Source organism: Pogoniulus pusillus, chromosome 11 (genome assembly GCF_015220805.1).
Source record: "Pogoniulus pusillus isolate bPogPus1 chromosome 11, bPogPus1.pri, whole genome shotgun sequence".
NCBI classification, from domain to species: domain Eukaryota; kingdom Metazoa; phylum Chordata; class Aves; order Piciformes; family Lybiidae; genus Pogoniulus; species Pogoniulus pusillus.
In genome coordinates this window covers 15,189,539-15,215,646 of record NC_087274.1, presented here as the reverse complement: position 1 = coordinate 15,215,646, position 26,108 = coordinate 15,189,539, and the positions used below count along the sequence as shown (strand labels likewise).

General features: G+C 53.9%; 1 protein-coding gene across 1 annotated transcript in view; it reads left to right on the top strand.

Moving 5' to 3' along the window:
* MAP2K4 (mitogen-activated protein kinase kinase 4) overlaps positions 1-26,108 on the top strand; it is a 73,891-nt gene that overhangs the window by 46,602 nt on the left and 1,181 nt on the right. Inside the window, exons 4-10 of the mRNA XM_064151168.1 lie at positions 5,960-6,079; positions 9,536-9,655; positions 12,713-12,764; positions 13,673-13,800; positions 18,484-18,561; positions 20,157-20,305; positions 24,389-24,434. Coding sequence (XP_064007238.1) covers positions 5,960-6,079; positions 9,536-9,655; positions 12,713-12,764; positions 13,673-13,800; positions 18,484-18,561; positions 20,157-20,305; positions 24,389-24,434 — 693 coding nt within the window. The remainder of the gene's footprint in view (positions 1-5,959; positions 6,080-9,535; positions 9,656-12,712; positions 12,765-13,672; positions 13,801-18,483; positions 18,562-20,156; positions 20,306-24,388; positions 24,435-26,108) is intronic.

Genomic DNA, 26,108 nt, shown 5'->3' with positions numbered 1-26,108 from the left:
CTTTAGCCTGTTTTTGCCCAGTCTGGCAGTTCAGGAGTGACTTCAGAACAGTCTCCTGGGCTTCTTGGCTCTCTGGGGAGCCCTGGTCCATCTCAGCACCTGCTCCAGTGCTGGCACTGCTGTGTTTATCCCAGCGGTGTCTGCAGTTCTCCAGCCCCCTCCTGGATTCACTCTCCAGCACCACCATGTGCTGTGGTCCCAGCTGCTCCAGGACATTGTGCGTCTTGGGTCACCAGAGACCAGAAGTGTAGAGAAGCTTCCTTTTCTGTGGGTGAAATGGTTTTCTTGGGCAGCTCAGCCAGCAGCTGGGGGGTTCTTTCAGCCCTGAGGTTTCCCCCTGGTGCTGGTGGTAGTTGCCACAAAGAAGGTGCTGGACAGGTTCTTTGCATGCTGCTTCTTTGCAGACTGCTATAAAAATACCCAGAGTGGAGCAGGGGTTGGGGACGTTCTCCCTGTTGGAGCAGGACATTTCCTTCTCATTTAAATGCTGAGGTAGTTGGTGTGGGGGTTTCATTAGCAGGGACACTTAACAGAGGCACTCCCAAAGGCCAGGACAGTTTCTTGTGTGAATAACTCACAAGATGAGTGCATGTTTAAAGCAGCCAGCCTCTTAGGTGGCACTGGTGTGGGTCAGGAGCTGTGATGCCCTGAGCTAGCAAACAGCTGGCAGACCTCCATGTCCCGCTCCTCTCCCCTCCCAGGGGCTGCCCTGGCCCTTTCTGCCCTGCAAGGAGCACTTCTAACATTGGGAGAGCTTCTGCCGGTTGCTCTGCAGTCAGTTCAAATGGCTGAGGAATCCCCCAGCAGGAGGGAGCTGAGTGGTTTGTGCTTTGGTTGACCTTCAAGCTTCTTGTCGTGGCCCTGTGCAAACATCTTGCACCTCTGTTTGATGGAATTATTCTGCTGTCAGGACTAGTTACAGCCTGAGCAAAAGCCAGCTGGGGAGAGGGCATTTCTGGCCACAGTCCTTGTGGTGGGTCTTGCCCCACCCCAGAAGCTGTAGTGACTTCCAGCTCTCCCCCAGCATCTTCCCTGTCTTCCAGTAGAGATCAGCCTGATGTATCATAGACTCCTAGGATGGTCTGGGCTGGAAGGGACCTCTAGAGGTCCTCCAGTCCATCCCAGCCCCCTGCAGTCAGCAGGGACATCCCCACCAGTTCAGGTCATGCAGGGCCCTGCCAAGCCTCACCTTGAATGTCCCCAGGGAAGGGGCCTCAGCCACCTCCCTGGGCAACCTGTTCCAGTGCTCCACCACCCTCATAGTAAAGAACTTGTTCCTGACCTCCAGTCTAAATCTGCTCTTCTCAAGCTTGAGCCCATTGCCCTCGTCCTGTCCCTGCAGGCCTTTGCAAACTGTTTCTGTCCAGCCTTCCTGTAGGCCCCTTCAGGCACTGGCAGGCTGCTGTTAGGTCCCCCTGCAGCCTCCTCCTCTCCAGGCTAAACACCCCCAGCTCCCTCAGCCTGTGCTCATAGCAGAGCTGCTCCAACCCTCTGAGCATTTTCGTGGCCCTCCTCTGGACCTGTTCCATGAGGTCTGTGTCCTTCCTAGAATGAGGGCTCCAGACCTGGATGCAGCACTGCAGGTGAGGTCTCACCAGAGCAAAGTGGCAGAGTGCCCTCTCTGGCTCTGCTGCCTGCACTGCTTTTGATGCAGCCCAGGATATGATCTGCCTTCTGGGCTGCAAGCCTGCAGTCCTGCTCTGCAGTGGTGTCCAGTCTAGTCTCCAGTTCCAGCTAGTGTGCTCAGATATCCTTGCTGGTTCCTTGTTTTCTACTTAGCCTAGCAGTATTTCTGACTAGGTTACAGGTGGTCTTCTGCTCTAAACTTCTAAGCAAGCCAGAAGCAATTTGAGGCTCAGTTGGGTGCTGGGAGAAGCTGGCCAAGGCACTGCTGATTAACAAATTTTGGAGGATGTCAAGCCCAGGAGATGTTCATTAAAGATCCTTTGTTCTTTCTGGAGAAGGCAGGAAGCTGTGGAGCCCTTTCTTGTTCTTTGGCATCCCTTTGCCTTGCAGTCAGTGCTCTCTCTCTCATCTGGAGCTTTAAACCAGATGTTCCTGGCTTTGGCGTCCTCAGGTTCTCCTGAGGGCGGTCTCACAGCTCAGACAGGTTGTTGATATCCCTGAGAGCAGAACCTGAGCTTCTCTTTGTGCCTGCATAATCCCTCCATCCTTACCTGGATGCCTGATAGCCCCCCAGAGCGACTCATTGGTGCATTAACCTCAGTCCAAGGACATATTTTCCTCTCCTTCCAGTTCCCCAGAAGACTTCTGGGGGCTTTGCATGAGCTGCAAACCATCATCTCCATTCTTCACACAGTTAGATGCCCTAAGTCATCCCCTTTAGGGTTTACTGAGCAGGATTTTCTGTTTCACTCATCCCTTTGGGTGGCTGGCTGAAAGCCGTGGAAACCAGTGCTCCAAGCCCTGCTGGGAGGGCACTGAGGGAGGAGTGGGTGAGTAAGGGCTAGATGGAGATGGTGAGAGTGAATGAGAGCCTCGCTGGCTGGAGTGGGAAGCCAGTGGTGGTGATCAGTGGGAGGCCTTCTGTCAGCAGGAGATGTGTTTTGGATGGGTAGAGCAATATTCTCCTCCTTAGCAGTGAGTGGCAAACCTCATTTCTGGTGGGTTTTTGGTGTCCTCAGTCCCTGCCAGCCCCTGGCAGGGCCTAGCCCTCGGGTGGCACTGCCAAGCTCTGTTGAGGATGTGGGAGCCCTGCATGCAGGACAGCACTGGGCTGCCTCACAGCTCAAGGGCTTGGTCTGCAGGTTGGTGTTAAAAGCTTTGTCCTTACCTTTTCCTTTTCTAACTGGCCAGTGCCCACTGCAGCAGCATCTTCACGTGGGTCTGCTGGGGCTGGCTGAGGACTCTTCTGCTCTGGGTCTGGTTTTTGGGATCTCCCTGGTTTTAGGTTTGAGACTTTGAGACTGGTCCGACCCATACCCAACTTCTATTGTTGCTGCCCAGGGCACAGCTTTCAGTACTTCTGTCCCTGCTAGCAGAAGTCACTTTGTCATGGTCTGCGTTTATGCTAAAAGGGATGGAGAGTTTTCTCTTGGAGGATTTGATGCAGTTGAAGTTTGAGGTCAACAAGGAACTGTTAAAAAAGAGACTTTCCACGAGCCTCCAGCACCAAAAAAGGTTTCTTTTTCCTTGTGTGTCTTGTTCAGCCACAGCAGTGACTACCTGCAGTAGGGTTTCCAAGCTGAGAGGTGTGAGACCTGAAGCCAAGACATGTCCATCCCTGTCTTAACTCTGGTGCCTTCAGGCTCTTGCCTTACCTTGTGTCTTCCTTCTCTACCGTCTCCCATGGCCATGAGGAGTCTGTCTTTGGTAGCTGCTGCAGTGTGGAGCTAGGTAGCAGATGGTCTTTGAGGCTCTCAACCTGCTTGGGTAGTGCCTGCTGTTGACCTGAGTCACCTTTGGCTTCCTTTTCTTTAGTGGGCTGGACAGCACTGGTTCCTCTGCTGGTGAGGGGGGGCTGCTGCTCTGCACCCCAGCCAAAGCCAGGTCCTGTCCCAGCCTGGGCTGGTGCCAGCTCAGCACTGTGCTGCTCACTGCTCTCCCCTCTTTGATGTGCCAATCTCCAGTCTCCAGCACTCTTGTGTGAGACCTCCCAGTCTTGCATCATCTCATTGCCTTCACCCCCTGAAGCAGTGTTTTTGGGGAGCCCATGGTGGCTTCTCCCAAGTGTCCTTTGTCTCCTGTGTCTGCTCTACAGCCACTGTCCATCCTCTGCCTGCCCTTTCTCTTTCTCTCTGGGGTGGATGGGAACAGGAGGAATCTTGGGATCAGTGTTGTTCTGGGGTGCAGTTCAAATCACCTCCTCCACACAAGATGTCTCTCAGATGCTTTCCAGGGTTGGAAAAGAAGCAGGATGGAAGGAAATGTCAGAAGTAGGAGGATATGCTTTCAGGGGAGGTTGTGGAGTTTGAGGAGCGCACTGCAGGGAAGGCTCTGACAGAACTGGGCAGATGCAAGAGGAATGTAGAGGTGGGGCTGGGGCAACGTACAGAGTTGTCACAGAAAGGAGACATTAGGTACAACACAGAGAAGAGCTCCTTTTGATGTTTCTTCTCCCCAGAGAGTTGAACTTCTCAAGAGTAGTTGGTAGCATCTCAGTGAGACACTAAAGTACTCCTCATGGATCCCATCATGGTGCCTTTGGCCTCCATCATCTTTTGTAGGGGTCAGAGCAGTGGCATTATCCACCCAGTGCTGCTGCTGTCACCTCAGGAGACATCGAGTCTGCTCAGCCTTCGTGTCTCAGCAGGGGGTTGTGGAAATTTGTGTGGTGTAGGTGCAAGACAGGAATCAGCACACTCCTCAGTCTGAACTTCTGTGAAACAGACCTGAACCAGTGACCTGGAGGTGAAGCTTCTGAGTTGGTTTCAAGTCCACTGAGCCACCTTCTTGCTCTCTTTGTGACTGCAAAAGGGCACCTGCACAGTGGCGCCACAGGGGCTGGATGGCTCAGCTCTGGCTGTGCTGGGCAAGTCTCCTGCCAGTTGGCCCAAGTCCTCTAGAGTGCCCTGGGAGGGAAAAGGGCAATGGAAACGTGCCAGTCACTGGCCTAGGCTGAGCTCTAGCTGCTAGAATACAGCAAGTGATGAAATCCCCCAATATCAGGATGCACTGAAGGTAAGGAAACTCCATCACCCTGTCAGAGGATCACAGGATGTTATGGGTTGGAAGGGACCCAAGGAGATCATCGAGTCTGACCCCCCTGTCTGTGCTGTCCTAGTGCCATGTCCCAGAGCAGTGCTGGGGCACACAGCCATGTGCTGCTGCTCAGGAGGTGCTGGCTGAATGGGCAGCTGGAAGGCACCTTCAGACACTTGGCCTTGTGCTTGTCCTGCCTGTTGGCCCAATGCCACCAGCAGTTGCTCCCAAGCCAGCTGTGTTGCTGGAGTCTGTGCTGGCATCTTGCAGACTTTTCCCATGACCTTGAGTTATTTTTCTTTCTCGAATAGTCAAAGAGATTTTTCTCCTCAAGGAGGATCCAGGCTCCCTCAGTTGCTTTGGACTTCTTGCCAAGTGTTTTTTAACTTTTCTTCTGCCCCCCTTTCAAAAATCATTTTTCACCTCAAGTCACACCTTCAGGCTTCCACCTTTGCTTCAGGCAGGGCTTTAGTTAGTAGAAGAGGTTAAATATGGCTGTGAAATCCCATGAAAAACTCTGGATGGTCTTCTCCATCCTTCATTTAATGAGCTTCACCTTTGACCATGGGCACTTTTCTACCTTCAAACTGGCATTGTCCTTTCAAGCCCAGATGAGACTTTCTGTATGGCATGTGCATCCAGAGCTTTGTATGCACATAGTGGAGCTTTTCTAGGGATGCCTAAAGACTCTTTTCTGTGCTCTTTGTGTTCCCTGAGCCAACGCTGGACAAAGAGCTGTTAGCTGTATGGGAAGAGCTCGTGGGACTGTTGCACACCATCAGCATTACCAGAGCAATGTGTTCCCCTTCCTTACCTGCTGCTCCCTTTTCCCTCTGCCAGCCCTGCTGGGAGGGGTTTTTTTTTGTGTCTCTTTGCTTGGCTTAGCAATGGTAACCATCCTGCTCCTTTGGTTCAATTTCACAGCAGCCCCTTGAGCTCCATCCAGCATGGCCAAGAGCTGGGTGGGAATTTGGTTGGGATCAAAAAGCCTGACTGGGTTGGTGTGCTGCAGCCTGCAGTGAGATCTCTGCTCTTTAACTTCCCTCTGATTTTGTGGCTGTAAAGCCATTTCATTCAGCCTGTCCATTCTAAAGCTCAGGAGGGGCCTGGGGAATGGACTGTCTGAATGAAATGGCTTTAGGGGTTTTCACTTCTCACAGCTCAGCTCTCTAGAGGTGGTCTGAGCATGCCTTGGGTAGGGGCTGCCTGCTCAGCCTGGGGCCAGAAGCGGGGCTGGAGGGGGTTGCAGTGACAGCAGGGGAGTGCTAAAAAGTCTCTGCCACTCTTCCTCTTTCAGAGAATTCGGTCGACAGTGGATGAGAAGGAGCAGAAGCAGCTTCTGATGGACCTGGACGTGGTGATGCGGAGCAGCGACTGCCCCTACATTGTGCAGTTTTATGGCGCGCTCTTCCGAGAGGTGGGCACCTCGCACCTGCTTCCTCCCAGCAGAGTTTGCCTTTCCCTTCTTTCCTTTGCGCTTCCCTGCTTGCAGCCAGGAGGAGAGAGTTGATTTCTGTTAGGTTTCACAGCTCTCCACTCTTCATCCCGGGGGGTTTAACCGGGGACGCGCAGCTGCCTAGGTGGCTGCCAAGCACATCCCATGCTGTTCCCACTCCTTGTTGTGGCTCTCTGCGCACTTCTGGCTCTTCTTTCCTGCTGTTCTTCTCTCTTCATGAGCTCCAAGCAGGGTGCCTGCTGCTGGATTGGGCACAGCATGGTCATAAATATGGCTGAGAGGTGTGACTGCGAGGGGTCGCTTTGTGAAGGTGGCTGCTGTCAGAGCTCCCATAGGGTGATCTGGCTGGGTCAGAGAGCCCCAGCTGGCAGGCATCTGCTGCTCTTTAGCCTGGAGAAGAGAATCCTTTGAGGAGACCTTGTAGTAGCCTTCTAGTATCTGAAGGGGCCCTAAAGGAAGGCTGGAGAGAGATTATAGACAAGGCCTTGTAATGACAGGACGAGGAGTAATGGGTTTAAACTGGCAGAGGGGAGATTGAAACTGGATGTTAGCAAGAAGTTCTTTCCAGTGAAGGTGGTGAGACACTGGTACAGGTTGCCCTGGGAGGTTGTGGATCACAGGATGTCATCTTTGCAGTTCTTTTGGTTGTCCACCCCTGGTTGGAAGGCAGATCACCTCGACTGAATGAATTTTCACCCTGCTGTTTCGGGCTCTGTGCCGAGCTGTCTGTCCACATCTCACTCATGTCCTAATCACTAAGTGCCAGCCTGTATCACACACAGAAACTCAGAGTTTGATCACCTCTCTTGCTGTTCTCTACATCTTTTCCTTTCAGGACAGAGCCCAAACTTTCCTGTCTTCTTGACAGGAGCAGTCTCTACCATAAGTAGCCTGGAGGCTGTCACCTTGCTTGAGCCCTTGTGCACACAGCACATGCTGTGGGGTGGGTTAGTCAACAGGATGCCTCCAGGAGTGCTTCCAAGTGAAGAACTGAATCAGAGCTGGAATTAGCCATGGAAAGCTGTGTCAGCTGGCCACCATTAATCCTCACATACTTTAGCTGTTCCTGGCCAGGAATATGATGTCAATCACTCATGTTTGTGACTGGTTTAGCATCTACTCTTGTAATTTAAGGTAGGTGCTATGCTGCAGGGCCCCAGAAGGTATCCTTCTGTCTCCTTGTGCTGTGCACAGGCACTCCCATTGCCATCTAGCTTCAGATGCTCGGTAAGGGCGGCTGAGAAACTGGACTGGGCAGCCCTGTGTTGAGGTTGGACGCCAGTCAGTGGCTGAGCTGGGTCTGCTCACTGCAGGCACAAGAGGAGGGATGCAGCACTGGTGCGCAGCACTGAACTGCAGCATTTGGTCCCTCTGCAAGAGGAATGGCTCTGGAGAAGATGAATGTCAAGACCTGCCAACTGCAGCTGCTCTGGTGGTGAAGCAGGCACAGTACAGGCACAGGCTGTAGCCTTAGCTCTATTCCACTGCTTCAGCACAAACCCAGTCTGTCTCCACCAGGGAAGGAGAATGGAGACCTACTGGTCCTCGGTCACCTTTGCATATTGTCAGGTGCAGCAGGCTGCAGAGAGTCCTGCAGGGCTTCACCAGGGAGCTGTTAGAGAAAGCAGGGCAGTGGTGTGGCTAAAGCTCCAAACTGGGGCTGAGTATTCAGTTCCTGCCCCCTTGCAATTTTGCAGGTGACTCTTCTGGCTATAAATCCCAGTCCCTAAAATCAAGCCACTGATCCTTCCTTTTTCCTGTGCTCTGCTGGTTCTTACCTGTTTAAACTCGAAGTGATGCTGGGCTAGGGGTTGTTGACCATGTCTAAGCTCCTACCAAGTGTGGAGCCTCACTCAGCCTTAGCTGAAGACAGATGATGAGGCTGTGAGCTGAGTTGAAGAATAGTCTCTGGACAAGACTGTCTTGCCTGATGCTGATGAGCAAAGTGTTTGGAACTGTGCAAGCTCCAGGCACTTCCCACCATGTCAATATAAACACAGAAACCTCACTGTGAGCAGCACACCTGGCTTCTGCTGTGCCCTTCTACTTGTCCAAAGCTCCCATCCTGCAGCCAGCTACGGGGCTTCTTGCATGTTCCAAGTGGGAAACGTTTGTGAGGTCGCTCTGGCTTGTGTTTTGTTTGCCTCTGGAACTCCCCTTCTCATAGGTTCACAGGATGTCAGGGGTTGGAAGGGATCCAGAGATACCGTTGAATCCAACCCCCCTGCCAGAGCAGGACCATACAATCTAGCTCAGGGCACACAGGAACACATCCAGACAGGCCTTGAAAGGCTCCAGAGAAGACTTCACAACCTCAGGGAAGCCTGTGCCAGTGCTCTAGGACCCTTACAGTCAAGAAGTTCCCCCTTGTGTTGAGCTGGAATCTCCTGTGCTGCAGCTTCCATCCATTGCTCCTTGTCCTATTGCAGGGAGCAAGTGAGCAGAGCCTGTCCCCCCACTCCTGACCCCCAGCTTTCAGATAGTTATAAACATATCCCCTCTCAGTCTTCTCCAGACTAAGCAGCCCCAGGTCCCTCAGTCTCTCCTCATCAGGCAGTGCTCCAGTCCCCTCATCATCCTCATAGCCCTCCCTTGGAGTCTCTCCAGCAGATCCCTGTCCCTCATTAACTGGGATGCCCCAAACTGAAGGCAGTACTCAAGATGAGTTCTCATGAGGGCAGAGCAGAGGGAGAGGAGAACCTCCCTGGATCTGCTGGACACACTATGCTTAATGTCCCCCAGGGTCCCATTCGCCCTCTTGGCCACCAGGGCACATTGCTGTGCCGTGGATGTTTCCCACCAGCACCCCCAGGTCCCTCTCCACAGGGCTGCTCTCCAGCAGATCACCTCCCAGCCTGTACTGGTGCAGTTTGTTATTCCTCTCCAGGTGCAGGACTCTACACTTGTCCTTGTTGAACCTCATCTGGTTCCTCTGTGCCCAGCTCTGTCTGTCCAGGTGTCTCTGGATGGCAGCACAGCCTGCAGCTCTATCAGCCAAGCCTCTCAGCTTGGTGTCATCAGCAAACTCATTGAGCGGACTCTGTCTGTGCCCTCATCAAGCCCTCAGGTGTTTGTACACATTGATCAGATCTCCTCTCGGCCTTCTCAAGACTAAACGGTCTCAGATCATCCACAGGCTCCTTCTCAAACTCTGTTGCTCCTTGGCATATTGCTGCTGACCACCCAAAAAAGCTTGGCCCCAGCCACTTGACCTCCACCCCTCAAGCCCAGCCTATGTCCTAATGCCACTACACTGACCAGACCATGGCACTAAGAGCCACTTCCAGTGTTTCCTTAAACTCCTCCAGGGACTGCAGCTCCACCACCTCCCTGGCTCCAAGGAGCTCTGTACTCTCTGACCTTTTCCCTCATGTTTGCCTCTGGGCAGTGACACCTTCTCCTCTCTTCTCTCTGCAGGGTGACTGTTGGATCTGCATGGAGCTCATGTCTACCTCGTTTGATAAGTTTTACAAATATGTATATAGTGTATTAGATGATGTTATTCCAGAAGAAATCCTAGGCAAAATCACTTTAGCTGTGAGTATCCTGTTGAAGCCTTTTTTTCTTGTTTTGAGGCTGAGGTGACAAAATGCAGCTGCCTCTGGCTCAGGTGGAAGGGAGCAGCTTGGTCTGTGTGCAGCAGAACAGGGCCTTGAGTGGAACCTGTCTATTCCATGGGGATTGCCTGGTGGAAAAGCAGGTCCAGAGGGCTGTAGTCACTTCTTAAAGAGACCTCAGGGTCAGCTTCCTGCTTTGTTCTGCTTGAACATCATCAGCAGCAGCCCCTTCTCCAGTCATCCCTTCATGTGTGCTGGTGGTGGCTGCAGTGGTGGAAGCTGGGTACAGGTGGTCTCATCCCAAGGAGTGCTGAATGGATGAGCTTGGATCTTCTTCCCTTGTTTGGGAAGGGAGCAAGAGCTTGGCCATTTGGAGCCAGGACACCTCAGCCCCACAGAACTACTGGAGAGCAAGGCTCTGGTGGCCTTAGTGTGTTCCTTACCCAGTGAGGAGAGGAGAGGTTGGTGCCTGCGTAGGAGCTGAGTTCCCATCTCTAGGTGCCTTAGGTGGTGGAGTGAGATGAGTCCCACCCAGAGTATCTGCTGCCTGGATCCCACTGCCTCCCTTTTGAGGAGCCCTGTAAGGTCACCTTTGGCTGTGACTCAATGATCCCTTGGTTGTCTAAACACTGGAGCAGGATCTGGCCCTGCAAAGCAGGCTTTTAGGTTTGAACTGTGGAGGAAAGGACCTTGAAACCTCTGTTTTGCTGCTGCCCACAAAGATCTGTCAGGTCCATTTGATTTCTGCAGGGGAAGCTGAGCCACTCCAGAGAGACCTCAGGTAGCCTTGTGCCCAGGTTCCTGGAAGTAGAAGTGAATCTTCAGCAGGTGTAGAACCTGGCTGGTGGTTCCTTGGCTTAACCCAAAAGTCCAGGCCCACTCAAAAGCTGAGACCAAGCCAAACAAATTAGTTCAGTGATGCTGCTGGGAGATGGAAGGCTGCAGAAGGACCATTTTAAGAGTACTAAGGGAAAGTGAGTGACTGCTGGAGCTGTGCTGTGGTGGTGACAGATGGGCAGCTGTGTCATCTCTAGCACCTGCAGTGAGCTGCTGTCCTGAGCTGCTGGGGTGAGGGGAAGGTGCTTAGCAAGCCACAAACCTCTTGGAAGAATATGCACAGATTCTGCTCAGGTCCAGGCCTTTGGTGAGAGCCATCTTCACTCTGCTTAGGGGCAGTGTAGCAACTGCTGAGTGCAGCTGTACCTGCTGTACCTGAGCACACTGAGATGTTTACAGCCAGGACTGTAAAGCCTGTCAAAGGCAGACAGTGATTGCCCTGCAGCTCAGGGGCTGCATCGTCTTACCAGCAACTGACTGTAGGTGTTGCTATCCAAAGCAAGGCTTGAGGCAGACAGGAGGTGGCTGGATAAGGTTTGCCCTTCAGGAGCAGTCTGCTTGGGGTTACATGGGATTGTGTGAGGGCAAGAAGAGGAGACCCTGTTAGAGTTTGCATGGTGTTACAGGAATGCTGACCCAGCTTTGGCTCAGGCAGACTTTGTGAGCTATTTGCCCATAGGAGGTACTTGGAACAGAGACCTGAGAGCAGTTTGGAAGTTCTCCAAGGCAGTTTCTCCACTTACCCTGAGCAGGCAGTGCTCTGAAAACACACCAAAGCTTTAACTCCTGACCAGGGAAGTGGACACCTTGGTTGTTTCTGACCTGGGAGTGAATGCTGGATGGACTGAGCAGGCTAAAGCTTGCCATACCTGCTGCCCACACCAGACGTGAGGAGGTGAAGTTCAGCTGTGCTGTGTAGGAGTTGTGGGCTGCTTGTTGAACACTGCTCTTCTTTCATGCTGTGTCTTAAGCCCAAACAACTCCCAGGGGAGGAGCACAGACTGGCTTCAGGCACTGAGACAGGTTCTGACTAGGCTTTGTGTTCTGGGGTTCATCTCTGCCCACCTCGTTCTAGAGAACAAGTGAAGAATGGCATTTAGTAGCTCTGGTAGTTTTGGAGTATCTTAGATCTGGAGGGCATCAGGTGCAGAAGGTTTGTGTGTGCACTGCTCTGGTAGTCCCCATCATGTGCTCACCACTTGGTGTGCTCCACCCTTCACTTCATGGGAGAGCTTTCTTACCCAAGATTGAAGAGCTGTGAGCTGCTTTGCCTGCTTAGGGTGGGGTGCCAGAAGCTTCTGGCAGGGTCAGCTGGGATTTGAACCAGCATTCAGTCACCAAGGCCAGGAGGCTTCCTCTTGCTGAAGCTCAGGTCCAAGGAAGCCACATTGTGTCATTGTCTCACAGACCTGCTTAAAGTGCAGTCGATGCTTCAGAGGCTTCTGGCAGCTTCTGTTGCCAGGACAGGAGCCTGCACAAGAGGAGCAAGGTGGGTTGTGAGGAGGAGGCAGCACTTAGCTGCCCCAGAGCCTGCCAGAGCTTCATATCACCTAAACACTTGACCACAGGGCTGGACAAGCAGGAAGAAGACTTTGGGAGCTGTCCCTTGGTGCTGGATTTCATCCTTACAGCAGTACAGCTCCAGAGCTTACAGCACAGCCTCAGAGCACAGCACATCATGGACACCCCTTTGGCAGCATCTCCAGGGCAGTCTGTTGGCCAGAGGCTTCTGTGCTCTTTTTAGTAGAGGCAAAATGGGTTAAAATGGTGATATGTTGGAGGGCTTTCAGATTGTCCTGTGCAGTCATATCTCCTGAGTTTGCTGGGGGAAGCTTAAATCAGAACAGCCTCAGCTGCTCCTTCACACTGCTGCTGCTCAGACAGTGGAACAGGAGCAGTTGTTCCCTTCTGAAAAGTACAGCACAGGGCTTCCAGGAAGTTATTACTCAAGATAATTAGCAGCAGAAGCTGCTTCAGCCTGCTCCCCTCTCCCAGAGTGTGAGGTATTTGCAGCTCAGGGGTGTTGTGTGTCCTTGCTTCTATCACCACCTGTTTGCAGGGGAGGTTGGGCACCAAATGCTTTTAATGCAGCACCCAGAACGTGTTTAATGCTTTTCCTCTGTTCTTGGAGCTCCAAAAGCTTTAAAAGTGTAGGAATCTTCTGAGATTTGCTTATTTTTCATCTGTTTTTCTTTCCTAGACTGTGAAAGCACTAAACCACTTAAAAGAAAACTTGAAAATCATTCACAGAGGTGAGTTTCTCTCTTCTGTTCTTGCTCACAAAAAGAACTGCAAGACTTTTAGGTGGCTTTTGCTCTAGGTCTCACTGTGATTGGCACCTGTAGTGCCCTGCGTGTGAGTACAGGCTTTGTTTGCTGCATCTCAGAGGTTGCTTACTGCCTCTTGGGCCTGGGCTTTGCCATGAGAGTTGATTCCACAGTTTCACAGATTGCACTGGGTTGGAAGGGACCCTCAAAGGTCATCTTTTCCAACCCCCTGCAGGCAGCAGGGACATGTCCAGCTAGAGCAGGCTGCACAGGGACACAGCCAGGCTGATCACTATTGTCTCCAGGGATGGGGCCTCAACCACCTTCCTGGGCAGCCTGTGCCAGTCTCTCCCCACCCTCACTGGGCACAACTTCCTCCTGATGTCCAACCTAACTCTGTCCTGCTCCAGTTCCAAACCACTGCCCTCAGTCTATCCCCACAGGCCCTTCTGAACAGTCCCTCCCCAGCCTGCCTGCAGGTCCCCTTCAGGTGCTGAAATGCAGCACTAAGATCTCCCTGGAACCTTCTCTTCTGCAGGCTGCACAGCCCCAGCTCTCCCAGCCTGTCCCCACAGTAGAGGTCCTCCACCACTCTGAGCATCTTTGCATCCTCCTCTGAACCCACTCCAGCAGGTCCATGGCCCTCTTGTGTTGGGGGTCCCATAGCTGAGGTTTCACCAGATCAGAGTAAAAGTACTTGGATGTTAAGGGTAGTTGGGTGTCTGCCCCGGGCATGTGGCATCCTTGGGGCTCCTTCCATTTCATTTGTGTTCCCAGTCAGGACCCTCAGTGGCTGTGGGTGCATCCTGCTGCTGCTGGTTCTCTGCAGCTGCTCTTCTGGAAGCTGAAACCTCCAGCCCTGCCTTACAGGGTTCGATTTGTTTCCTCTGCAGACATCAAACCTTCCAATATTCTTCTGGACAGAAATGGGAATATTAAGCTCTGTGACTTTGGCATTAGTGGGCAGCTCGTGGACTCCATCGCCAAGACGCGGGATGCAGGCTGCCGGCCGTACATGGCGGTGAGTGGGGCTCACAGAGGCACAGAGTGGCAGGGGCTGGAAGGGACCTCCAGAGCTCATCCCATCCAACCCCCTGGCAGAGCAGCATCTCCTAAACCAGGTCACGCAGGAACACAGCCAGAAGGTTCTTGAATATCTCCAGAGAGGGAGACTCCACAGCCTCCCTGGGCAGCCTCTTTCCGGGCTCTGTCACCCTCATAGGGAAAAAATTTCCCTCGTGTTTCCATGGAACTTCCTATGCCTCAACTTCCACCATTGCCCCTTGTCCTGGCACTGGGCATCACCCAGCAGAGCCTGGCTCCAGCCTCCTGGCACTTACCCTTTACATACTTATAAATATTAATGAGGATGGGGCCTGGGGTGCTGTGTGCCCTTGGGCTGAGCAGGGGCTTGCCCTGGCACAGGATGGCTCTGCTGCCTGCCTGAGTTGTCACACAGAAGCGCCCAAGTTAGCAAAGCCCTTCAGGAGCACCAGGCCCAACCTAGAGCCCTACTCTACAAGGTTCACCTTAAACCGTATCCCCAAGTACCACATCCAAACGACCCTTAAACACACCCAGGGTGGGTGACTCCACCACCTCTCTGGGCAGCTCATTCCAGTCCCTGACCATACTCTGTGGAAAAACTTTCTCCTAATGTCCAATCTAAACCTACTCAGTCTCCACTTAAGGCCATTCCCTCTTCTTCTGTCTCCAGTTACCCGTGAGAGGAAAGCAGCAGCAGCCTCTCTGCAATGTCCCTTCAGGTAGTTGTAGACAGCAGAGAGGTCTCCCCTCAGCCTCCTCTTCCTCACACTAACCATCTGCAGCTCCCTCAGTAGCTCCTCATAAGATTTATTCTCTAGGCTCTTCCCCATCTTCATTGCCCTCCTCTGTCAACCTGTTTCCCGTGGGATGAGCTCCCCCTTCCCAGATGAGAGCATGCTGTGGGTTGAGTGCTGCTGCTGGCAGTGTCAGCACAGGTCCCCAGGCTGTGGCAAGGTGACCAAATCTCCTGGTTTTCAGGAAATTTCAGGGACTCCTCGGTGGGTTTCTCCAGTGCTGTGGTGCTGCAGTGAGGAGCTGCTCAGAGCCTGCCGGCGGCACCCACCCGTGCTCCAGAGCAGACAGTGCATGGGGCAGGCAGTGCCAGCCAGCTGCCAGCTCTCCTTGCTCTGCAAGAGATCCATTTGCTATGGTGAGATTATGTCACAGAAGTTGTTGCAGAGCAGGATTAGAGAGATTTCTGCAAACCACTTCAATTCCAAAGTGTGCCATAACTTAATTCCAGGAGAATGTGGTTCTGGAGAGCTGCAGCAGCAGAGCAGCTGCGTGGAAATCACCCAGGCTGAGCTGTGGCTCCCGGGAGTCTGTCCTGCCCATTTCCTTCCCTCCTCCTGCCAAGCACTGGAGCTGTGCTGGTGTGGTGGGTATAGGAAATCACTCCCTAAATAAAATTTACCAGACCAGCTCAGACAGCTTGGAAGTAAGATAAAGCTCTATTTACAGCAAGCTAAAATTACAGGCATATATCCACAATATATTTACAAGTATCTACAGTTAGATGCAGGTTAGAAATGATACTGAAATCCAGTCCCTGCCCCTTGGATGAAGAAAGCCCAGAAGGGGCCCACACCTCCTCCTTCTCTTCCCCCAGATAGCAAACCAGCAAGGCTCACCTGGTACCAGTTCAGTCATGCACAGAGGAGCAGTGGAGGAGGTGTAAGGCAGAAAGCAAAGGGAACAAAGAGTGAGAAGCTGTTTATTGACTTTTTATTCATAGAATCAACCATGTTGGAAGAGACCTCCAAGACCATCCAGTCCATCCTATCACTCAGCCCTGTCCAGTCATCTGGACCTCTTAGCAACCCGAAGAATGGGGACAGACTTCATCATTATTTTCTTTTTACAAGCAGTGCCCTGCTCACCCACTCTGTGTTCAGAACAATGTCCAGAAAGTTCCGCTCTCATTTAAGAACAAACCAGAGCCTTAGCTCTTAAACTGCTACAGGTGGAGATTTTCAAAGCTGAGTGCTTGAAACACTTCTGTGCACCAGGCTGCTGGGAAAATGCTTCTCTTGGTTTCACCTGGTGCAGGGAGCTGTGTGTGTTACTGCCAGGGAGCTTTGGTTGCAGTTTCATTCTGGTTGTCTGTCTCACAGCACTGAGTGCTGCTAATGCTGCTTGAAAGAACTCTCCTCTCTGCTCCCAGGGAAACAAAACCTGAAGATACATCTGGGACAGGCAGTAGACTTTGGCAGGCAGAGAGTCTGAATTTCTGAGTGTTTGACCTTTTCTCTTCACTCCTTCTAGCAGAGCTAGTGACTGAGTGAGCTGCACAGAGCAGTGCAGGTGAGGTCTGTAACTGGAGAGCTGTGCTGGGACACAGCACAGCCTGTGCCAGCTCCAGACCCATGGTGCACATGGTGAAACAGGGCAACTTGCTCAAATGAAGCCCTGATGAGGCTGGAGAGAGAGCAGAGGCTTGTGTCTGCCCTGAGCTGCTGGCAGCTCTGTGCTACTCCCTCCAGGTCAGTGCTGCCCTATGCTGGTCAGGCACAGGTGCTGATGGCAGCAGCAAAGAGAGGTGCTCCAGGAGAGGGCAGGAGTCAGCACAGAATCATGGAATGCCAGACTGGAAGGGACCCCAGGGACCATCTGCTCCAACCTTTCTGGGTCCCAGCCCAGTTGGAATGAGCTGTCCCAGCACCCTGCCAGGCTGAGCCCTCAAACTGCCCCAGGCAGGGACTCCACCACTTCCCCTGGGAGGTGATTCCATTGCAGAGTTAAGGAGACCTTCAGTTGCCATAGGCTCCTTCCCCAGCAGGTTTTTTCTGACTCTGATGTAGTCACCTCTTAAGCTGTTCTTTGAGGAGCTTAGGGGCTGAGCAACTTAAGCCCTTAATGCAGCTCAGATGGGTTTTGTGGCTCTGCCATAAACCCCTTGAGGTTTGAGCATTCTCTGCAAATGTAAACCCTGAGACTGAGCAAAGTTCCTGTGTGGGGCCCAGCTCTGGAGGATGCAGCAGTTCCTCCTGTGTCGCCAGGCAGCAGCCTTTGCTGGTGATGCTGTGCTGGGCTTTGATGCTCTCCTGTCCTTCTGGGAGCTGTCACCCCAGAGTATTGCTGCTGCTGCTGATTCTGTGTCTGCTCCAGCATCCAACCACGGCCCAGCTTCCCAGCCCTTCAGATCACAGCAGGCCCTTAGGAGCCCTCTGTTACCTCCCCAGCAAGGGGTTCCCAATGTGCAGAGTTCAGCAGCACTGAGCTTACATTTCCTTGGTCGTTGTTAGCAGTAGGCCAGGGAAGGTCATCTTGGAGATCCCATTGTCAATCCTGTCTTTCCTACTCGTCAGAGACCTTGGAACAGCTCTGGATACTTTCAGTGCAGCCATGAGCCAGCAATGTACCCTGGTGGCCAAGAGGGCTAGTGGTCTCCTGGGGTGCTTTGAGAAGAGTGAGGCCAGCAGATCAAGGGAGGTTCTCTCTCTCTCTCTACTCTGGTGAGACCACATCTGCAATACTGGCACAGGTTGCCCAGGGACGCTGTGGCTGCCCCTCCCTGCAGATGTTCAAGGCCAGGCTGGATGAGGCTTTGAGCAACCTGGGTTGGTGGGAGGTGTCCCTGCCCATGGCAGGGGGTTGGCACTGGATGGGCTTTGAAGTCCCTTCCTCTGAATCTGTGGCTTTGCAGTGTCCCTAACCACATCCAGCTGCTGGGCTGTGGTGAGCAGCTCTCAGTGCAGACTCTACCCAGCTGGTGTGGGTGCAGTGAGGGTTGGTTATCTCTGGCAGTCCTGGTTGGAAGCTCTCGGGGTAGGGGTTGCAGCTGACCTGGCACAGATGATGGTGCAGCTGCAGCCTGCGCTACCCTGTGCTCTGTCTCACTGCCACCACCAGCCACAGCCAGGCAGGGCACCGGGCTCTGTTTCACACCTGTTTGAGGGCAAGGAGAGAGGCTCCAGAGGAGCTGGCAGCTTCCACATTGCATCTGTTCCTGTGGTTGGAGCTGAGGACTCCTTTGTCAGGTAGTGTCTGTTCTGCTTTCTCCACTGCAGAAATGTGACTCTTCCTGGTCGCTGTTGACTCCTGTTCTTTTAGCTTAGGAGTCCATTGGCCTGAGTCACAAATAAGAGATGATGTTGTCAGGCATTGAACAGGCTGCCCAGGGAGGCAGTAGAGTCACCATGCCTGGAGGTGTCCATGGAAGTGTTGGGTAGAAAGTTTGTCTCGATGATCTCAGAGGTCTTTTCCAGCCTTAAGGGTTCTGTGATTCCAGTGCCATGCAGGCAGGTCTGACTGTGCAGGGCACGTAGGAGGAGACTCTCTGCTTCTGTCACCTAGCCTGGCTTTGTGCTTGGCGCTGCTCTGCCCCGTCTGCAGGACCTTTCCCTTGGCCTTGCTGAGCTGGATGAGGTTGGCTTGGGCCCTTCTCTCCAGTCTGTCCGGGTCCCTCTGGATGCATCCTTCCCTCCTGTGTGTATCACCTGGGGCCATCCAGAATGCTGCCATCAGGCAGCCAGTGTGGGAGTCCTTCAGATGTTTCTCTGCTGGAACTGGGCATCTGCCCTAGCAGCAGGTTTGCCTCTAGAGCTGTGCCAGGCTCTGCCTTGCAGGATAAACTCCAAGTTCTGTCTGAGTCTGAGATGCTTCTGGCTCCCTGCTGTGTGGCACAGGTTGTGACTGCTCCTTCTTCCCTCTGCAGCCCGAGAGGATAGACCCCAGCGCGTCCCGGCAAGGCTACGACGTCCGCTCAGACGTCTGGAGCTTGGGGATTACATTGGTGAGTCAGGGGCTTGGATGGGAACCTCTGCAGCAGGAGGCTCCTGCTGGGTGGCCTGGGTGTGGTGGAACAGGTTGGTGTCAAACACAGGCTTAAAGCAAAGCCCAGCTCTGCTGCTGTGCAGCATTAGCATGTTGAGATGGCAGTGGGCACCCCCTGGCTCAGCAGCACTGTTACCCCCTCTGAGGCAGATGCTCTCCTGAGGGTCTCTGTGGCTGCAGTTGTGTTTTGCAGAGGAAGAGATATAAGCAGGGCAGAGATGGTGCTGGGTCATAAATGAAACCCCCTGAGAATGGATGGTGAGTGTGGGGCTGCAGAGCAGAGCGTCCAGCCTGTGTTCTAAGCCTCTTACAGCCCCGGCATCTGGTGTGCTTTGGCTGTGCAGAAGCCTTCAGTTAATCCTGGATCCCAGCTGCTTAACCACAGCACTGCTGGGTGCACACACTGGGAAATAGAGGAGTCCTCCCCTTCTCCAGGTGCTGATGCAGAAGCACTAAGTATAAACCAGCAGCTTCTGTCTTCTCCACTGGTGTTTTAAAATGCTCCTTGTTATTGTCCCACAAGGAGCAGGGTGCTGGTCTGGATGATCCTGGTGGGGCCCTTCAGCTGTAGATGTCCTGTGACTGTGTGATTTCATCTTTATTTTAGTGGTTGTTAGGATGCTTGAAAAGGGACCAGAGGGTTTGGTCTACTTTTGCACACCTCAGTAAGAGCATTGCTTTGTGTTGTACTCCGTGGAGGAAAAGACACTACTAGCCTGAAAGCACTGCACAGCCAGGTCAGCCCTGGAGGTGCTCCTAACGGGCAGCAGAATTCTACTGTTGGGTAAAACCTTCCTGGAATGGTTTGGGTGAGAAAGGACCTTCAGAGCTCATCCAGTGCAACCCTCTGCAGTCAGCAGGACATCTGCTACTAGGGCAGACTGCTCAGAGCCCTAAACAGCCTGGCCTGGGATGGCAAATCTGTCACCTCTCTGGGCTGCCTCCCCTCTGTGTCAAACGTTTCCCTCTTCTCTCCAGTCTGAAGGTCTCTTTCTAGTTTAAACCATGTCCCCTTCCCTTCTCTCAGCTGAGCTTTGTACAGAGGCTGGGATGAGGCTTAGAATTACAGAATGGTTTAGCTTGGAAGGGACCTCAAAGCTCATCCAGTTCCAACCACCTGCCATGGGCAGGGACACCTCCCACTAGAACAGGGTGCTCCAGACCTCATCCAGCCTGGCCTTGAACACTTCCAGGGAGGTTGTGGATCACATCTGTGACTGCATTCTGTGATACTGTGATCCACAACCTCCCTGGGCAACCTGTGCCAGTGTCTCCCCACCCTCTCTGTAAAGAACTTCCTAACATCCAGTTTCAGTCTCTGCTCTGCCAGTTTAAACCCATTCCTCTTCATCCTGTCCTTACAAGACCGTGTCAGTAGTCCCTCCCCAGGCTTCCTGTAGCCCACTTCAGATACTGGAAAGCCACTTGAAAGTCTCCTGGAAGCATCCCACCTTAAGTCTTCCTTTACTGGGGTTCAGGCTCCTTGCAGAGCTTTTTGCAGCCTGGCTGAGCTCAGCTCCAGTAACCTGCCTGCTGCTGTTGCTGTCTTTGCAGTACGAGCTGGCCACAGGGAGGTTCCCCTACCCCAAGTGGAACAGTGTCTTTGACCAGCTGACACAGGTGGTGAAAGGAGACCCCCCCCAGCTGAGCAACTCAGAGGAGAGGGAGTTCTCCCCGAGCTTCATCAACTTCGTCAACTTGTGGTAAGTGTTTGCTGCCCTGGGGGCAGGCTGTTGGGGTCACCATAGGCACTGGCAGAGGGTCTCACACCAAGCACCTCCTGGCTTTGTTCCACATCCCTGCATCAACAGCAGGGCGAGGACCTTTCACATTCCACTGGTCTGGAATGGATGGGACACTTGTCTGGGCGAGGGCTGAAGGGCAGGAGATCATCTTGCACCTCTGTCTGATGGAATTATTCTGCTGTCAGGACTAGTTACAGCCTGAGCAGAAGCCAGCTGGAGAAAGGGCATTTCTGGCCACAGTCCTTGTGGTGGGTCTTGCCCCACCCCAGAAGCTGTAGTGACTTCCAGCTCTCCCCCAGCATCTTCCCTGTCTTCCAGTAGAGATCAGCCTGATGTATCATAGACTCCTAGGATGGTCTGGGCTGGAAGGGACCCCCAGCCCCCTGCAGTCAGCAGGGACATCCCCACCAGCTCAGGTCACGTAGGGCCCTGCCAAGCCTCACCTTGAATGTCCCCAGGGAAGGGGCCTCAGCCACCTCCCTGGGCAACCTGTTCCAGTGCTCCACCACCCTCATAGTAAAGAACTTGTTCCTGACCTCCAGTCTAAATCTGCTCTTCTCAAGCTTGAGCCCATTGCCCTCGTCCTGTCCCTGCAGGCCTTTGCAAACTGTTTCTGTCCAGCCTTCCTGTAGGCCCCTTCAGGCACTGGCAGGCTGCTGTTAGGTCCCCCTGCAGCCTCCTCCTCTCCAGGCTAAACACCCCCAGCTCCCTCAGCCTGTGCTCATAGCAGAGCTGCTCCAACCCTCTGATCATTTTCGTGGCCCTCCTCTGGACCTGTTCCATGAGGTCTGTGTCCTTCCTAGAATGAGGGCTCCAGACCTGGATGCAGCACTGCAGGTGAGGTCTCACCAGAGCAGTGACAGAGTGCCCTCTCTGACTCTGCTGCCTGCACTGCTTTTGATGCAGCCCAGGATGTGGTAGGAGGTTTGTGTGAGCAGGGATGGGCATGACCTGGGCATGCTGTGTCTTGCTGCGACACAGCCTTGGGACAGCCCTCCTGTACTGCTTGGCCTTAGCTTTGCAGGCAGAAGCCTGAGCCACCTGGCAGCATTGTCTCATGGTTGGACAGAGGATCTCTGCTGGTCCTGCCTGTTGCCTGCCAGGACCAGGAGCCTCCCTGCCCAGTTCTGCTCAGCACAGCTGCACAGTCAGCCTTGGATGGAGAGCCTGCAGGGGGTATGCAGAAAGGGCTTGGAGCAGCCTGTGCCCACCAGGGCTGTGTGGAACTGCTTTGGCTAAGGGCTGAGGAATATTTTGTTTCTATCAAAATGTGAAAGGTGGTTAAGGTAATTTCATTGGCCTAATGCTGGAGCACACAGGAGATCCATCAGTGTGACCTGTGTTTGTCTTCTGGGACCTTCTGCCCTGGGCAGCCCCAGCTGATGGCCATTCCCAGCACAGGAGTGTCCACCTCACAGCTCTCTAGATGATTTTTGTGTCCAAAATACTTTGTTTCAGGCTTCTCCATCCACTGCAGATGTTTTTGGAGCTGGGTTTTCCTCTCGGCATCACAAACATTGGGGCCAGGCTGCAGGAGCAGTTTGCCATCCAGTTCTGGGATTTATTTATGGAATCAGAGACCTTTAACATTGTGGGGTCCAACCCAGCACTGCCAGGTCACCACTAAGCCGTGCCTCTCAGCCCCACATCTCCATGGCTTTTGTCCCTTCAGAGGAATAAAATTTTCCTAGCGTTCAATTTAAACCTCCCCTGGCACAACTTGAGGCCATTTCCTCTTATTCTTGTTCCCTGGGAGCAGAACCCAGCCCCTGCCTGCCTCCAGCTTCCTCTCAGCTGCAGAGAGCAATGAGCTCTGCCCTCAGCCTCCTCTTCTCCACATTGAACCCCCCCAGCTCCCTCAGCTGCTCCTCCCCAGCCCTGTTCTCCAGACTCTTCCCCATCTTCATTGCCCTTTTCTGGACCTGCTCCAGCCCCTCAATGTCCTTCTAGCAGTGAGGGGCCCAAAACCAAACCCAGTGCTCAAGCTGTGGCCTCACCAGTCCTTGACTTGCTCCTGCTGGCCACACCATTGCTGATCCAGGGCCGGGTGCCCTCCTTGGCCAGCTGGGCGCAGGCTGGCTCACCTTCATCTGGCTGCTGAGCAGCACCCCCAGGGCCTTTTCCAGCAGGCAGCTTCCTGGTTTAAGCTGGTTTGTCAGTAATCTGTGACGTCTTTCCAGCCACACCAGGGCAAACACTTCACTTACTACCCTTAGTGAGGGGCAGGCAGGGCTCATGGCATTGCTGAGGATGCCTGGCACCTCCAGCACCCAGCCCTAGCCAATCACCTAGACTGTGGCACTAAGTGCCTCACCCAGTCTCTTCTTGAACACCTTCAGGAATGGCAACTCCACCACCTCCCTGGGCAGCCCATTCCAATGCCAATCACTCTCTCTGCCAACAACTTCTTCCTAACATCCAGCCTAGATCTCACCTGGCACAATTTGAGACTGTGTCCCCTTGTTCTGTTGCTGGTTGCATGGGAGAAGAGACCAACCCCACCTGGCTACAACCTCCCTTCAGGTAGTTGTCGACAGCAGTGAGCTCTGCCCTGAGCTTTTTCTTTTCCAGACTGCACACCCCCAGCTCCCTCAGCCTCTCCTCCCAGGGCTGTGCTCCAGGCCCCCCACTAGCTTCATCTTCTGGCTTTGTGCATCCTGAAGGCTGGAGGAGCTCTGAGGGCCAGTCCTGCAGTGCCTGCCTGCCTGCCCTGTAGGCATTTCTGGGCATGTTAGAAAGTGTCTGGGATTTGCCTGGCAGTTTTCTTTGGAAAGTGCTGAGACTGCCTGGCTGGGACATTCACCCTTCCAGCCCACCTCTGTTAGATGTTTCTCTGCAGTCATCCTCTTCCTGAAGCTGCTCCCAGCCACTGAGCTTTGGGCTCCAGACTCTGCAGAGCATCCCAATTCCATGGCTGGCTTCAGCAGCTGCCTGGGGAAGAGCTGGGATGTTCTGTGAGGTTCCTGCAGAGGAGCTGGGTGGCATCTGGTGACACTGCTGCCCATCCAGACAGAGTTTTGTGTTGAGCTGGAGAAGATGGATGCATTCGTGGAAATCACAGAGCAACACAGAGTCTGAGAGCTGAAGTTCTGCCCAGCTGCCTTAAAGCTGCTGTGAGGAGAACTTCAAGCCCCAGAGTGGCAGTGGTCAGGAAATGAACTGCTTCTGGGCAGCAGGAGCCTGAAGGAGATGTGCAGCAGGCAGGCCTCTTGTGCCTTCTCTGCCATGCACAGCTCTGGTCCAGGTCCCAGGCAGGTTACTGGGTGCAGTGTGGTGCTGCTGACCCTCTGCTTTCTGGTGCCAGGGGTTAGGAGCCTCTCTAAAGGGCCCGGGGGAAGCTGCCCTCGCCTGGCAAAGGTGCTGTGTCCTGCCATCTCCTTCCAGTGGGGCAGCTCTGGCTCCCAGCTCGGGGGCTGCTGGTGCCCATCGACAGTCCCCTCCAGCAGCCCTCCTGCCTGTGCCTCCGGGGCATTGGTGCCCTGTGCTGCCACCTGCCGTCCGTCGGTGATAGTGCAAATGCCAGAGGAATCCCCAGCGGGGGACACTTTCGGTCTGGGCCCTCCTGTCCCTTCCTGCTGTACTGACCTGCTCAGCACCGGAGGTGTCACCAGTGCTGGGGACGAGCTGGGAGGGTCTGGGAGCACAGCCCCAGCCCCACATCTGTCTGCTGCAGCCTTGGCTTTGCCCACAGTGCCCAGATGGCGGCTGTGTGCCTTGCCCATCCTGGGCAGGTGGCACTGGCTGGTGGCTGGAGGACAGGCCAGCTGCTGTTGCCCAAAGCTGCAGTCAGACCTATGCCCTGTGGAGGCTGCAGGCAGGATGGTGCCCTGCTTCCAGCTGCCTGGGGCTCAGGCCCAGCAGGGCTTGTGGGTGTCCATGTGGGGAGGGAAGGAGAGAGGGCATCCCCGTGGTCACTGGCAGCACAGGGCTGGTTTGTCCAGAAGGTGGTGAGCAGTGGAGTCTTGCCAAGTGCTGCCCAGCCCTGTCCCCCATGTCTGCAGCCCTGCCCTGCCTTCTCCTAACTCTTTCTGCTTTCTTTAGCCTTACAAAGGACGAGTCCAAAAGGCCAAAGTACAAAGAGCTTCTGGTGAGTGAAAAGTGTGGCTGCTGCTGCCCCCCATGGCTCTGCTGCTGCCCCCTGCAGTGCTGCTCTCTGTGGCTCTGCCGCTCACACAACACTGGGGACAAGAGCTGAGGTTGCTCCAGGTCTGCTCAGGCTACCAACCTCCAGGCACCACCTCCATGGCACAGTCTCTGTCCTATAGGGTTATGAGTGTCTGTCACCACTGGAAGAGACCAGTGTGGGGGAAATGCCCCCCTGCAGTGGGTGGGTGGTCCCTGAAGTGGGCAGGTGTGGGCCCTGCATGCTGAGTGTGCCCTGTAAATGCTGCTGGAGGTCCTGGTACCTTGCAGGAGCCTTCCCAGTGGTTGACCAGAGGTGTCACCTGCAAATGCTCAGCAAAAGTGAGACTTGAAAGAGCAGGGCCCTGGAGCAGGACACAGCAAGGTCTGTCTGGGTGTGGAAGTGCTGTGATGCTTTTAGGCTAAGTCACACTTGGCACCTTCTAGGAGCTGTATGATCCACCTGGGCAGGAGATGAAATCATGGCGCTGGGTCCCTGATGGTGGAGATGGGATACAGAAGGAGCTTGCCTGGTGTCCTGGCCCAGAGTCACTGTGTTGTGACTTTCTAGCTCCTCTGAGCTGGGTTGGGCCAGTGCAGCCTCCTGGGCAGAGCAGAGGGGGCAGGAGGGCTGGGTGTGGGCTCTGACAGAATCACAGAACAGTTGAGGTAGGACAGGACCTTTAAGATAGAGTCTGACTGCTAACCCAGCACTGCCAGGACACCACCAACCCATGGCCCTCAGCACCACAGCTACATGGCTTTGAAACCCCTCCAGGGATGAGGACTCCACCACTGCCCTGGGCAGCCTGGGCCAAGGTTTTTCAACCCCTTCTGGGGAAGAAATTGTTCCTCTCATACAACTTAGACCTGCCCTGGTGCAACTTGAATCTCCTCCCTGATCTGTCACTCCTGTCCCCCCACTGCTGCTGATGGAACCTCTCTTGGCAGTGTTTCTGTCCACGCTGCGAAGGAGCCAGGGCTGCTAACACTGCACCCTCGCTACCTCCTGCCCATGTGCCAGTTCCTGACCCCCCTGGGGTCCTCTACCACCTCCCTCCTGCACAAGAACAACACAGATAGACAGAATCCCAGAATGTCAGGGGCTGGAAGGGACCTCCAAAGCTCATCCAGTCCAACCCCCTGCCTGAGCAGGATCACCTGGAGCAGTTCACACAGAAACACGTCCAGGCAGGTTTTGAATCTCTCCAGAGAGGGAGACTCCACAGCCCCCCTAGGGGCAGCCTGTTCCAGGGCTCTGTCACCCTCACAGGAAAAAAAATTCCTCATGTTTCCATGGAACTTTCTATGCCTCAACTTCCACCTCCACCCATTGCTCCTTGTCCTGTCAGTGGGCATCACCAAGCAGAGCCTGGCTCCAGCCTCCTGGCACTCACCTTTTACATATTTACAGACTCACAGAACCGTCCAGGCTGGCAAAGCCCCTCAGGAGCTCCAGGCCCAACCTCTAATCCTACTCCACAAGGTTCACCTTAAATCATATCATCAAGCACCACATCCAAATGACTCTTAAACACATCCAGGCTGGGTGGCTCCACCTCCTCCCTGGGCAGCTCATTCCAGTCCCTGCCCACTCTCTCCCTGAAAAGCTTTTTTCCTAATGTCCAAAAACCATTGA